The sequence below is a fragment of the Oryctolagus cuniculus genome, chromosome X, assembly GCF_051225735.1.
Source record: "Oryctolagus cuniculus isolate XC-2025 breed Fujian yellow rabbit chromosome X, ASM5122573v1, whole genome shotgun sequence".
NCBI classification, from domain to species: domain Eukaryota; kingdom Metazoa; phylum Chordata; class Mammalia; order Lagomorpha; family Leporidae; genus Oryctolagus; species Oryctolagus cuniculus.
This window is the reverse complement of record NC_142888.1, coordinates 60,565,687-60,579,648: the sequence shown is the minus strand read 5'-3', so window position 1 is coordinate 60,579,648 and position 13,962 is coordinate 60,565,687. Positions and strand designations below refer to the sequence as shown.

General features: G+C 40.2%; 1 protein-coding gene across 9 annotated transcripts in view; it reads left to right on the top strand.

Annotated features, from left to right (window-relative positions):
* LOC149119659 (uncharacterized) overlaps positions 1–13,962 on the top strand; it is a 149,407-nt gene that overhangs the window by 990 nt on the left and 134,455 nt on the right. For all 9 annotated transcript variants that reach the window (XR_016228384.1, XR_016228381.1, XR_016228380.1 and 6 more), the window contains exon 2: positions 494–550. Coding sequence is in view for 3 of the 9 variants with exons in the window: in XM_089324843.1 (XP_089180969.1) it covers positions 494–550 (57 nt within the window). In the remaining 6 variants the exon portion in view is untranslated. The remainder of the gene's footprint in view (positions 1–493; positions 551–13,962) is intronic.

Here is a 13,962-nt window from a genome sequence, read left to right as displayed (position 1 = left end):
GCTGATAGAACTGAACTTTGTGTACTTACTTCTGTGGGAAAATAAGCTTGTTCCTGTCACCCATATTTTACCACTGAATTATTATCCATTCATTACAGGTACCAGAGCCACTGAAACCCTCCCCTGAGAGAGAGCTCTTTTTAGGCAGATGTGGCAGTTGTAAAAAAATGTACTCTTTCTATAGGCAGCCGGGCCCTAACAGAGAGGACTGAATTGAGATAAATAACGTTGGCTTCCTTCTCTCTTAATGCTGTTTCCTGCTGCCGTGGTTTGTGTCTTTTGGCCTCTAAAATTCAAGTTGAAATTTCAGTGCCATTGTGACTGTGTGGGCAGTTGAGGCTTCCAAGAGGTGATTTTATTGCTGGAGGGATTAGTGCCTTTCTCATGGAAATGATTAGTTACCATGAGAGAGGGTTGTTACAAAGCAAGACCACCCCTCGTGGTGCCTCTGCTTTGCATTTGCCCATTTGCCTTCTTCCTCCTTGTAATGCAGATGGAGGCCCTCGCTGAATGTGGACACCTGATCTTGGAGTCGCCTACCTCCAGAACCGTGAGTCCAGATGAAGCTCTTTCCTTTATAAATTAGCCAGTTCGTGATATTATTATAACAACACAAAGTGAACTAAGACGCTCCACGGAGGGTGAAGGACAGGAACTTTCCTCTTTTAGCTTTTATTTATTCATTTATTTTTTTAAAGACTTATTTATTTGAAAGGCCAAGTTACAGAGAGGGAGGAGAGGCAGAGGCAGTGAGAGAGATGTCTTCCACCTGCTGGTTCACTCCCCTAATGGCCACAACGGCCAGGGCTGGGCCAGACTGAAGCCAGGAGCTTCATCCCGGACTCTGATGTGGGTGCAGGAGCCCAAGCACTCGGGCCGTCTTTCACTGCTTTCCCTAGAACCTTAGCAGGCAGCTTGGATAGGAAGTACGGCAGCCAGGACAACAGCCAGCGCCCAGTTGGGATGGTGGCACTGCAGGAGGCGGCCTAACCCGCTAAGCCCCAGCACCAGCCCCTGTCCCTTTTTACCTTCTGACAGAATAGTATTCTTTTTTTTTTTTTTCCTTGGCATACATATGCTGGCTTTTGGCCAGACAAAATAATGATCACAATTGATAGGTATACTTTGGCATGAGGAAAAAAGTTTTTATTGCCAAAAAAACCATATTAAAAAAAACAATAGTAATATAGCAAGTACGGTCTTACTCAACCCTAAGCATATTTGCACTCAATACAGGCTGAATAGCATTCATCTAAAATGCTTAGGCCTAGGAATGTTTTGGATTTTTCGGTTCTTTTTTATTTTGGAATATTTGCATATTCACAACGAGTTATCTTAGGGATGGAACCCAACTCTAAACATGAAACTGATTTATGTTTTATGTATACCTCATTCCCATAGCCTGAAAATAACTTGATACATTTTTCGTGTATCCATGTTTTGACTGTGATACATCACATGCAGTCAGGTTGTGGGATTTTCCACTTGTGGCATCATGTTGGTGTTCAAAATGCTTTGGATTTTTTGAGCCTTTCATATTTTGGGTTTTTGGACTAGAGATGTTTAGCCTGCAGAGATTTTTAGGGACAAGACACAGGCTTAATGTATTTATTTCTCTAACTCATGGGATAGTTAACTCCATTTGAATTTGAGTTTATAAAAATTTCTGGAGGGAAGTTCTAAAAAAAAAAACAAATGATTGATTGGCAATAAACCAGGTTTGGACTAATACTCTGAGAAAATTGAGAAAGTTCCCTCTGCTTCACAATTTCTAGAAGACATTTTTTTGTACTCCATAGACATGAGAGGGAAAAGTTGTCAAGATTATTGAGGCTTATTATATCAAGCAGAAGGTGAAGAAATTAAGTCATGAGCGTCACAGAAATCCAGGTTCACATACAATGAATGTTTCATGGGGGCGGGCGCTGTGGCTAGTGGGTGAGGCTGCTGCCCTTGTGGATGCCTGTCCTGGCTGCTCTTCCAGTCCAGCTCTCTGCTATGGCCTGGGAAAGCAGCGGAAGATGGCCCAAGCCCTTGGGTCCCTGCACCTGCATGGGAGACCTGGAAGAAGCTCCTGGCTTCAGAGTAGCTCAGCTCTGGCCATTGCAGTCATTTGGGGAGTGGACCAGCAGGTGGAAGACCTCTCTCTGCATCTTTACAACTCTGCCTTTCAAATAAACAAATCTTTTAAAAAAATGTATTCATGAATCTTTAGTAGTAATGAATGTACTTGCTTATGGTATCGTGTTGATCATGTAGCAAATTAAATAGATGTTAAATCATTTTGCTTATAGCTTTAGGGCAACTAAATTCAGTAAGACAGCATATTAAGGAAAATGGGTAGTGAGACTTACATGAAGGTACCATCTCGTTTGTATTAAAGGAATCATTGTTATTTACTCTGAAATTCTATCTTCCTTTTTATGATTTTAACCATATGATATTTTTTCAAAAATTAGTGAAGTAGCATTATTTTGCAATTAAAGCAATATGTGCTTGTCTCAAACTTTTCTAATAACAGTAAGTCCATGAGTAGATTTATTTACTAAAAAGAACATTTCCAATTATGCTGGAAATAAAACTGTCTTATCTAAAAGCAAATTTCATTAAAATAAAAAGCAACTATTTAATTAAAACAGTTAACAATTTTTATTATTTTGAAGTTCATATTAATGTTAAAGTATGGTTTTCAAAAACGAAAACCTTAAAGATAATGAATTTGTTCCTAAATATTTGATATTTTTGGTGGCTATTGTGAATGGGATTTCTTTCTTTCTCTTTCCATGAGTTCATAATTAGCTTATAAAAATGCTACTGTTTTTGTATGTTTTTTTTTTTTTTGAATTGGTTTTTCAGTTCTAACAACAGCTTTTTGGTGGAGTGTTTAGATTTTTCCATGTACGATATTATGCCATCTGCAAATATGGATACTTTGACTTTCTCCTTTTCAACTTTGATGTCATTTCTTTCTCTCTCCCTAATTGCTCTTGCTGATACTTTAGTACTGTATTGATTAAGGGTGGTGAAAGTGGGCATCCCTTTCTTGTTCCAGATCTGAGAGGAAATGCTTTCAGGTTTTCCCCATTCAGTATGAACTTGGCTGTTGGTTCGTCATATATAGCCTTTATGATTTTGAAGTATGTTTCTTCTGTACCTAATTTGGAGAGGGCTTTTATCATGCAGGGATGTTGAATCTTATCAAATCCTTTCTCCGCATCTACTGAGATGACCATGTGGTTTTTGTTCTTCATTTTTTTTGATGTGATTTATGACATTTATTGATTGGTGAATGGTGAACCACCCTTGCATCACTGGGATAAATCTCACTTGATTGTGATGTGTGATTTTTTTTTTTTTTTTATAAAGTGTTTGATTTGGTTTCTTAGTGTTTTGTTGGAATTTTTGCATCTATATTCATCAAGGGTGTTGGTCTGTAGCTCTCCTGTTGTGCTTTTGGTTTGTTTTGGTATTAGTGTGATGCTGGCCATGTAAAAAGTTTGGCAGAGTTCCACCCTGTTCAGTATTTTCGAGTAGTTTGCAAATTATTTGTTTTTCTTCAAATGTTTTGTAGAATTCAGTTAGTAAAGCCATCAGGTTCTGGACTTTTCTTTAGTTGGAAAGATATCTCCCTTGTATCCGGGAGCTAAAATTAATTAAAAAATCAAAACAAAAAAATGCCTATGTGTATCACTTTTGCTGTAAATATAGTGTTTTGTTAATTTTTGTTTTAAATCGTTTTCAAACAAATTCTTATGATATACTATAATTTTAATGATCTGCGAGCATCTTAAAATTGAATGAGTGAAATTTGAGGCCGTCCAGTGGGGCTGGGAGTCTGTGGACCCCTCAGAGATAGGTGGAATGTCCTTCACAAACAAGCTGTCCGCTGTGGCTGGCCAGCATCTCCAGTCTCCAGACTGGCTGGCATCTCCCCCACCGCTTCTTGTGCTGCATGTGTGACTTGCAACTTTAAATCACACCTTCAGGGTCAGGGTGGGTGCAATCTTTCACCCAGAGCTGGCAGGGGAAGGGGCTGGGCCCCTGGGGAGAGTCAGACTGGTTCCTGGAGATCCAGACTATCTTGTGTGACCTTATGGCTTTGCAGCCACCCTGGAGGTGTGATTTAATCTTTCACTCAGAGCTAGCAGAGGAGGAGGGTTGAGCCCATAAAGAGACGGACAGTCTCCAGGAGACCCCCACTATCTCCATGAGCCCCAAGCCAATCAACATATATATGTGAAACCCCCTGTCCAATGGGCACCCCCAATAGGACAACCCAATGACCAGATAGTAATGCCTTAAAAACCTGGGACACTTCCTCAAAGCCAGTGTCCCCTTAGGGCACCCTGCCTGGTCTCCTCTCTGACCAGATGCTTTTTCTGTCTCTTGCCAATCAAATAAAAGTTTCTTTTCTGTCAAATAAATTTCTGTCGCTTTGTCTCTTTGCAAATTGTTTCCCAGTTTTTTATTTCTCTACTAAGCTGAGGAAAAGAACCCAAGAGGCATTGGCCAGCACGGCTCGCTAGGCTAATCCTCCGCCTTGCGGCGCCGGCACACCGGGTTCTAGTCCCGGTCAGGGCGCCGGATTCTGTCCCGGTTGCCCCTCTTCCAGTCCAGCTCTCTGCTGTGGCCAGGGAGTGCAGTGGACGATGGCCCAAGTGCTTGGGCCCTGCACCCCATGGGAGACCAGGATAAGTACCTGCCTCCTGCCATCGGATCAGCGCGGTGCGCCGGCCTCAGCGCGCCAGCCGCGGCAGCCATTGGAGGGTGAACCAACGGCAAAGGAAGACCTTTCTCTCTGTCTCTCTCTCTCTCTCTCACTGTCCACTCTGCCTGTCAAAAACACACACACACAAAAAAAACCCCACGAGGCAATCACCCCCCCCTCCGCGACTGGTAACAAAATTGACATCTTTTCATTTGATTTTTGCTTACAGCCCTTACCTATATTCCTGCTGAACTATGGTCTTTTTTCTTTTTATTTGTTGAACTCCTTATTTAGTGGAACATTAAGCCTTTGACTACCATGTAAATTGAAAATGTTATTTCAAAAATAAAAAACAAAAACTTCAAGGAAAAAATATAAAATACATGTCAAAAGGTTTGTTTAGCTTGATAGTAGATGAGGAAGCCAATCAATTTAAGAAGAAAGTTCAAAAGTGAAATTGAGAAGTTGTACATAGGTAATCAATTGGGAATGCTGAAATAGTTTGGCTAATGAATACTAAACTTAATAATCTATAGGAAAATGTAATGTTTTAAGCTTGCATTTCCCATATAAAAAACAATTTATCAGTACCAAACAAAATTTGTGCCTACTACTGAAATTCTACTACCTAAAATTCTACCTTCATTCATATAATCTCTGGAGGGTCCATGAGATAATCTCAGAAATCCAGAAAAATGATACATCATTTGTTCATTTCCATATCTGTTCCTGAAATTACAGAAAGATATAAATTGGAAACTTTTTTTATAAGGGATTGAATTTCCTAGAAATTGTAATGAATAATACAGTTAGACCAGTTCTCAGACTTCTTATTTGAATGCCTCACTCTTTCATTGTGAAGTAAAGTATCTACATCCATTAATATCATGCTAAGGAGAAAATTCCTTTAATTTTGACACTAGAATATAAAGTTGAAAGAGATAATTTGATTCTAGATTAGCAGAGAAAAACTTTTTTCTCTTACGAGCAGTAAGGATCATAATTTCATTCTTGATCATATTCATTACATTTCACTGAAGAATCAAATAGCATTTTGTATGAATGGGATTATATTCTAAAATTCATAGGTTGTAGTCTCAGCTTCTAGTACTTCAAAATGTGACCTTATTTGGAAATATATTTGGAACAAGTTATGATGAAGTCAGTGTGGTAGATGTGTCCCTGATCCAATATGACTGGTGTCCATATAAAATGGGAATATTTGATCACAGACAACACGTAGGAAGAATGGCAATGAAGATGAAGGCAGAGATCTGGGTGATGGCTTAATAAGCAAAGGAACATTAAAGATTTGCCTATAACGTCCCACGGTGAAGCAAGATGCGTAGAGTAGATTCTCTCTCCCAGTCATAGAAAAGAACAAATTCTGTCGTTACCTTGACTTTGGACTTCCAGCCTCTAGAACTGTGAAACAGTAAATTACTATCATGTAGGCTGACTGGTTTGTAGTATTTTGTTCTTGTAGTCTTAGCAAATGAATACATATAGCTTTTATGAGCTACATTTAAAGACTAATAAATGAAATAGGAAGTTAAAACTTGCACAGTGTGTTATAGAATAGTCAACAAAGATTTGTAGATAAGTTAATCTCAACGTTTTTATGAGTGAATTTTGGTTAGGCAAAGGAAAGGATAAGTGGATAATAAGGAAGAGGAGCTGTATTAGCATTGTAAATATAAGAATGGATATAACAGTAAGAGACTAGGAAACAACAGAACTTACTACAGTAAATATAATTTATTGGGGAATGGTGAACATATGTATGTGTAATTATGATGAGCTCATATGAACAAAACAAAATCAAGCAGAGGTAATTTAACTTGAGGTAGTATACAAAAGGTTTCTGAATAGAGGTAAAGTGATTAAGAAGTCTAAAAGAGCTAGTTAAATTTAGAAGAAATTGAAGCAAACTTTAATTTGCCACATGAATCAAATTTAAATGGCCTATCAGGAATAGAGGGTTATTTCTTAATTGCTGGGAAAATAGAACTCTGTTTTTATTAAATTCTTACAATGAAGAAAAATATTCTTTAGTGTTTTATTAGCCAGGGTTCTTCACAGAATCAGAACCAATGGAGTGTATGTGTGTGTGTGTGTGTGTGTACATGCAGAGAATGTGTTTATATACACATACAAACTCACACAAATGGAGAGAGAGAACTTGATTAAGAGATTTTGTTTTAAACAATTGGCTCATGCAGTTGTAGAGTTGGCAAATCAAAAATCTGTAGGACAAGCCAATGTGTTGGAGACCCAGGAGAGTTGATATTGTAGTTCAAGTCCAAAAGCAGTTTGGAAGTAGAATTGCATTTTCCTCAGTTGATCTCTGCCTTAAAGTGGCAGAGACCTGTCAACATTATGGAATTAAACTGCATTACTCAAAGTCGACTGATTCAGATGTTAGTCTTGTTTTCTGAAAATAGGTACACATTCACATCTAGATTGTTATTTGACCATAGTTGGGTACCATGACCTAGCCAATTTGGCACCTTTAAATTAACCATCATAATTTTAAGCAATCAAAATCTATATCATCGCTTTTCTGGTTTTGTATTTTGTTGTAACTATCTTGTGTAATTGCTTTTTTTTTTTTTTTATTTATTTGACAGAGTTAGACAGTGAGAGAGACAGAAAGGTCTTCCTTCCGTTGGTTCACCCCACAAATGGCTGCTACAGCTGGAGCTACGCCGATCCGAAGCCAGGAGCCAGGTGCTTTTCCTGGTCTCCCATGCGGGTGCAGGCGCCCAAGCACTTGGGCCATCCTCCACTGCCTTCCCAGGCCACAGTAGAGAGCTGGACTGGAAGAGGAGCAGCCAGGAATAGAACCCGGTGCCCATATGGGATGCCGGTGCCGCAGGTGGAGGATTAGCCAAGTGAGCCACGGCACTGGCCCCATGTAATTGCTTTTTATAGTAACTTTTTGTGGTTTTCATAATTTTTGCAATTAAGCACTTTAAAGCATTTTTCAAATACTAAACAAAAAAAAAGGCTTTCTTAGAGTGACATTAGTAAGATGACAGAATAGATGGCCATTGGCTCTAGTACCCCTCAAAGTTTAACTAGCAATTACCCACAGACAAGAAAGCCATTGCAAATATCCCAGAACTTAAGAGTGAAGCTGAGATTTCCTGTTGGACAACAAGACTGCAAAATGTCACATTAGAAGGACAAAGGAATGGGTTCACTTAGACCATGCCACCCCTCCCCCAAGCTGCACAGCACCAACATGGAGAGGAATTTCCTGGGCCCAAAGTTTTCATAGTGGTGAAAAGAGTCTAATGTGGCATCATTCATTCTGGAATTCTTTGCGGAGGACCTACTGAGGTTATTGGCAGTGCTAGACCACTTGAGGTCAACTAGAAGCAAAGAAGGGAGTCGGTGTCCGCAGTGGCTAGTTTGTATGTTGTGATGGTGATTCTACTTCTGTCCAGTGGAGGTACCCAATCGGAGAAACTGGTCGCCAGCTTCTTTCTGTGGGAAGTGTGTAGTTGGTATTTTGGTCTGACATGAGTTTCTAGCCAGCTCCCCTGTTCAGCATCAGATCCTGCATAAGGTTCCCCCAGAAGGGAGACATACCTGTGTCCATGCTTAGCTGTGAAGCAAAACATTTGGTCCTGCCTGACCATAGCAGTTAAACAATGACCCTACTCAATGCTGAAGCCCAGCCCTTGGCCCTGCCCAGCTACAGATTTCAAACAGAAGTACCTCTCAGCCAGGAAATACAGCCCATAATCCTGTCTGGGAAGAGCCAACTAGCAACTCACCTTGGCTGTAGCGGGTAGCCAGTGGTCTTGTTAGGGGAATATGTTTCCCAGGTTTTATTCTAAGTCCTTGCCCCTTTGTGAGATAACAATTCAAAGCAGAGTTCTAAATACGGTGGAAAAAAAGATGAGAGCAGGATTTATAAAAGAGAAAGGGTTGGAATACACTTATGGATGAGTGTGGGCAACCACATGGTAAGAGACACTTGCCAGTGGAGGGCCAGAGAGATGTCTTTGAGACGAGACCATGGGGGAAAGGAAGTGAGGGGAAGACGTCCAAAAGGGCGCTTCCACATGGAGCAGTTCCCTTCCTGGGGTAGGAGTGGTCCCCTAATTGAATATACAAACGAGGTAGTTTCAGCTGGGTTCAGCGTGTGTGAGGTTTCCTGGGAGTTCCATAGCACCTCTACCTGGAGTTTAACTTCCATGTGATCATGATGCCTCTTCCCTCGGAGTCCTGGATGAGATGCAGGAGTGACATTGGAAAGTGGGCATATTAAATTGTTATGCAAGAGGGTGGAGTTACAGTGCTGGTCCACAGAGACAGAAGTTGTGGGAAAATTTCCCAGCACATTTATTCCTAACTAACTTCCTGCCTATTTCCCCCATAACAGTATCCCCAAACTGTAGAGCACCATCAGAAGCCCTTCCCAACCTCCAAGTAAGAAGCAACCAGGAATAACTAGAAAACCTGATAGCAAACTCTGCCTGTCCATGGTTGCTTTCAGTTACCCCAGCCAGAATCCTAGGCTAGACCAATTTTTTATTTTAAAGATTTATTTTATTTATTTGAAAGACAGAGTTACAGAGAGGAGAGACAGAGAGGCCCTCCATCCACTGGTTCACTCCCCAGATGGCTGCAATAGCCAGAGCTGCTCTGATCCAAAGCCAGGAGCTTCTTCTGAGTCTCCCACGTGGGTGCAGGGGCCCAAGGACTTGGGCCATCTTCTGCTATCCCAGGCCACAGCAGAGAGCTGGATTGGGAGAGGAGCAGCCGGGACTAGAACCGGTGCCCATGTGGGATACTGGTGGTGCAGCTGGCGGCTTTACCTGTTATGCCACAGCGCCGGCCCCTACACCAATCTCTTTAACTGTACAGACACTAACACAGGACAGGCTCAAGATCAGGGAATTGTGATACCTCTCACCTCAAAAAATGAAACAAACTAATAAAGGTCTAGAGATGGGCTCTAAAGGAATAGAACTCGATGAAATGACTTCCAGACAGTCAGCATAATTGTAAGAAAATGTGAATTAAAAAAGGAGAAATGAAATTGAAAAAACAATGCATAAGCAAAAAGGTTTGACAAAGAAACAGTAACTGTTAAAAGAATTGCTAAAGGAAACAATAACTAAGTGAAAACATCAATAGGCAACAATGGACTTGAGCAGTAGAATCGGTTTGCTCCAGGACAGCAGTGAAAATGGTTGAGAACTTCCCTAATCTGCAGATCACAATATGCATATGTAAAATTCTACAATGAAATTCAACACCAAAAGTGGTTTCACATATCAAACTGTCAGAAATCGGAGACAAAGCAATAATTTTGAAAGCACAGATAGGACCATACCATATAAGAATTCTGAATGTGGTATCGGGTTACTGTGTGTGTCTTAGTTTTTAATTTAAAAAAAAAAAAAAAAACCTAAAAAGTGAATAAAAGAAAAAGCTTATAAAGATACAAAGAAAGAAAATAATTTTGGCTTATCCTGCAAAGAAACTCCATACCAGTTGCCTTGGTCCATTATAGCTGCTATAATAAAATATAGCCTTGGTAATTTATAAACGATAGAAATTTATTGCTCAAGTTCTGGAGGTTTGAACATCCAAAATCAGGCTGCCAACAAATTCAGTGTATGTTGAAGGCTCATTTTTCAGTTCAAAGATGACACTGTGTGTATCCTCACCTGGTCAGAGAGGCACATTTCCTAAAGCCTCTTTTATGAGGACATTAAAGTTATTCATGAGGGTAGAGTACTCCTCAATTCCTAAAAGCCTCACCTTTTATTATTGTCATGATGGGAATTAGGTTCTAACATGAATTTATGGAGTGGAGGGCACCAATGTCCAGACCATAACACCAAGTAACCAGACCGTAGCACTGACTGTCCATCACTCTAAAGTTCCCTCCATCCCAAGCCTTTGACAACTATCAACATACCTTAATTCTGTGTAAATTTGCCTATTTTTGGTTATCTCACAGAAACAGAATCTTACAATATTGATCTTTTATGACTGGTATCTTTTCCTTAGGATGTTTCCATGGTTCATCTGTAGTATAGCTTATACCATTACTTCATTTGTTATTTTATTGGTGAGTAATATTGTCCAAATATAACACTTTGGATGTATCATTCCTTAATTTATTAATTTACTCATGAGTCTTCTCTTTGAACATTTTAAAAATTGGGTAGTGTTGTAAGTGTTCTTTATTGTATATAAAACTTCCTTATCAGATATATAATTTGAAATATTGTTTAGAATGCATTTTTAATTTCTTCAAAGTCAAAGCACAAAATCTGTTAATTTTGTGTTGAATTTATTAGTCACTTAGGATTTGAGTGTCCACATCTAAGGAACCATTGCTTAATCCAATGGCACAAAGGCTTCTTGTTATGTTTTATTCTGATTCTTTTATCATTTGCATTTTAGGCATCTGCTCCATATTCCATTAATTTTATATATGGCATGAGGGAAGGGTCCAATTTAATTCTTTTGAATTGATACCCAGTTGTCCCATGAAAGTTTTTTTTGGTTTGTTTCAATTTTGAGAGCAGAGAGACATACATGTACACAACACACAGAGGGAGGAAGGGGGTGAGAGAGCAGCTTCCGTGTATATATCCTGGTTCACTTCCCAGGTGCCTACAATGGCCTGGGAGCTGAAGCCAGTAGCCAGCCAGCCAGGCACTCAGTCCAGGCAGGTCTCCTTTGTGGGAGGCAGGGATCCAATTACTTGAAGCATCACTGTTGCTTCCCAGGGTACGCATTAACAGGAAGCTGAAGCTAGGGATCACACCAAGGTATGCTGATCCAGCAGTTCTAAGAGGCATTTCAACTACTAGGCCAAATGCCTGCCCATGAAAGACATTTTAATCCTTTATTTTTAACGGAAAGCCACCCTTTCATAATTTGCATATAGTTATTCAACAACTTTATTTTGATTACATAATGTGTTGCAGAGAGATTCTGGTAGGTACTTGGATGTAGCAGAAGATAAGAGACTCTAACTTAAATACTTCATTATAATGGAATTTCTTTTTTTTTTTTTTAAGATTTATTATTTATTTGAAAGAGTTACACAGAGAGAAGGAGAGGCAGAGAGAGAGGTCTTTCATCCGTTAGTTTACTCCCCAATTGGCTGCAATGGCCAGAGCTGTGCCAATCTGAAGCCAGGAGCCAGGAGCTTCTTCCAGTCTCTCACGCAGGTACAGGAGCCCAAGGACTTGGGCCATCTTCTACTGCTTTTCCAGGCCATAGCAGAGAGCTGGATAGGAAGAGGAGCAGCTGGGACTCGAACCGGCACCCATATGGGATGCCTGCACTGCAGGCAACGGCTTTACCCGCTATGCCACAGCGCCGGCCCCTATAATGGAATTTCTAAGTGCAGTTATAGAATAGAATATACTCCTTAACAAAAATTAAAGAGTAGTCAAAATTATAATTATTTTAAATGATCTTATTTTGTAATAACTAGTGTTGACTTCTAGTTAAAGACTTTAAAAATTATTTTAAAAATATGAACCATAGAATGCCTGTTTTATAATATTTAGTATCATATAACTATACTGAGTATTACCAAATATAGGACAAATCTATAAAAATAGTACCATAAAATTTGAAAAAAAAATTTCGATTTGAAAACAACAGGCACACAATGAATGGGGTCAGCGCTGTGGTATAGTAGGTTAAGCCTCCACCTGTGGTGCCCGCATCCCATATATGTGCATCGTTTTGAGTCCCGGCTGTTCCACTTCTGATACAGCTCCCTGCTAATGGCCTGGTAAAGCAGTGTAGGATGACCTAAGTGCTTGGGCCCCTGCATCCACATGGGAGATGGGGCAGAAGCTCCTGGCTCCTGGCTTCAGATAGGCCCACCTCAGGCTGTTGCTGCCATTTGGGGAGTGAACCAGCAGATGGGAGAGCTCTCTCTCTGTCTCTCCCTCTCTTTATCTATAACTCTAGCTTTCAAATAAATCTTTAACAAAAAAGTTTGTAAAGAAAAGCAATGAAAATCTCTATTTTGAGATTTATCATTTTAATTCCCAAGTTCCTATTGATTGTAGGGTAGGAAAAAAGATAATGAAATAAGAGGTGGAAGTGGCTAATTGCTGTTTCGGATAACATCTGGATATAAGATGGAAGGCTAAAAAACCCTGACGTTGCACTACCAAGGTGAAAACAATGCCATAACAGTATCAGGAAGATTAACAACACAGATTTGTTTCTGAAACTTCCAGTATAGCTAATCGCCTTTCAATTTGTATGCTGTCACTTGAATGTAGATATATTTTCTAGTGATTTACAAACAAACTTCATTGAGAAAGAGGATTGGATGATAAACTATAAACTCTGCAGGAGGCATACAGTCAAGTACTGTGTAATGATGCCTTTAGTCATTGACAGGCCACACCCATGATGGTGGTCCCATAAGATTATAATGGAGCTTAAAAATTTCTATCAGGTTGATATTTGGCATACTGGATAAAGCCACTACCTGTGACACTGGCATCCCTTATGAGTGCTGGTTTGACTCCCGGCTGTTCCACTTCTGGTCCACCTCCTTGCGAATGGCCTGGGAAAAGCAGTGGAAGATGGCCCAAGTGTTTGGACCCTGCCATCCACGTGGGAGACCTGGATGAAGCTGCTGGGTCCTGGCTTTGGCCTGGCCCAGCCCTGGCTGTTGCTGCCATCTGGGGAGTGAACCAATGGATGGAAGATATTTCTCTCTCTCTGTCCCTCTCTTTGTCTCTCTCTGTCTCTCTGACTTTCTAAGTAAATGTTTCTTAAAAATTTTTTTTCTATCAACCTAGTGATATTGTAGCCAGAATAATTTCTTTAAAAATTTTTAAAAATTTACTTATTTGGAAAAAAATCTTTGATCTACTGGTTCACTCTCCAAACAACAGTGAGGGCTGGGCCAGGCCAGAGATATGAGCCTGAAACTCAATCTGGGTCTCTCATGTGAGTGACAGGGAGCCACATATTTGAGCCATCACCTGCTGCCTCCTTGGGTGCACGTTAGCAGGAAGCTGGGAGAAGAAGACCCAGGACTTAACTAAGGAATTCTAATATGGGATGTGGGTGTTTTAACTGCTTCACCAAACACCCACCGCAACTGTGTTGTTGTTTCTGAAAAGGGTGACATCTGTTCAAAAAGAACCTCAGGCAGGTCCTTTAGGAGGTGTTCAGAAGGTGGCATTCTTATCCTAGGAGATGACAGCTCCGTGTATACCAGTGTCTCTGAAGAC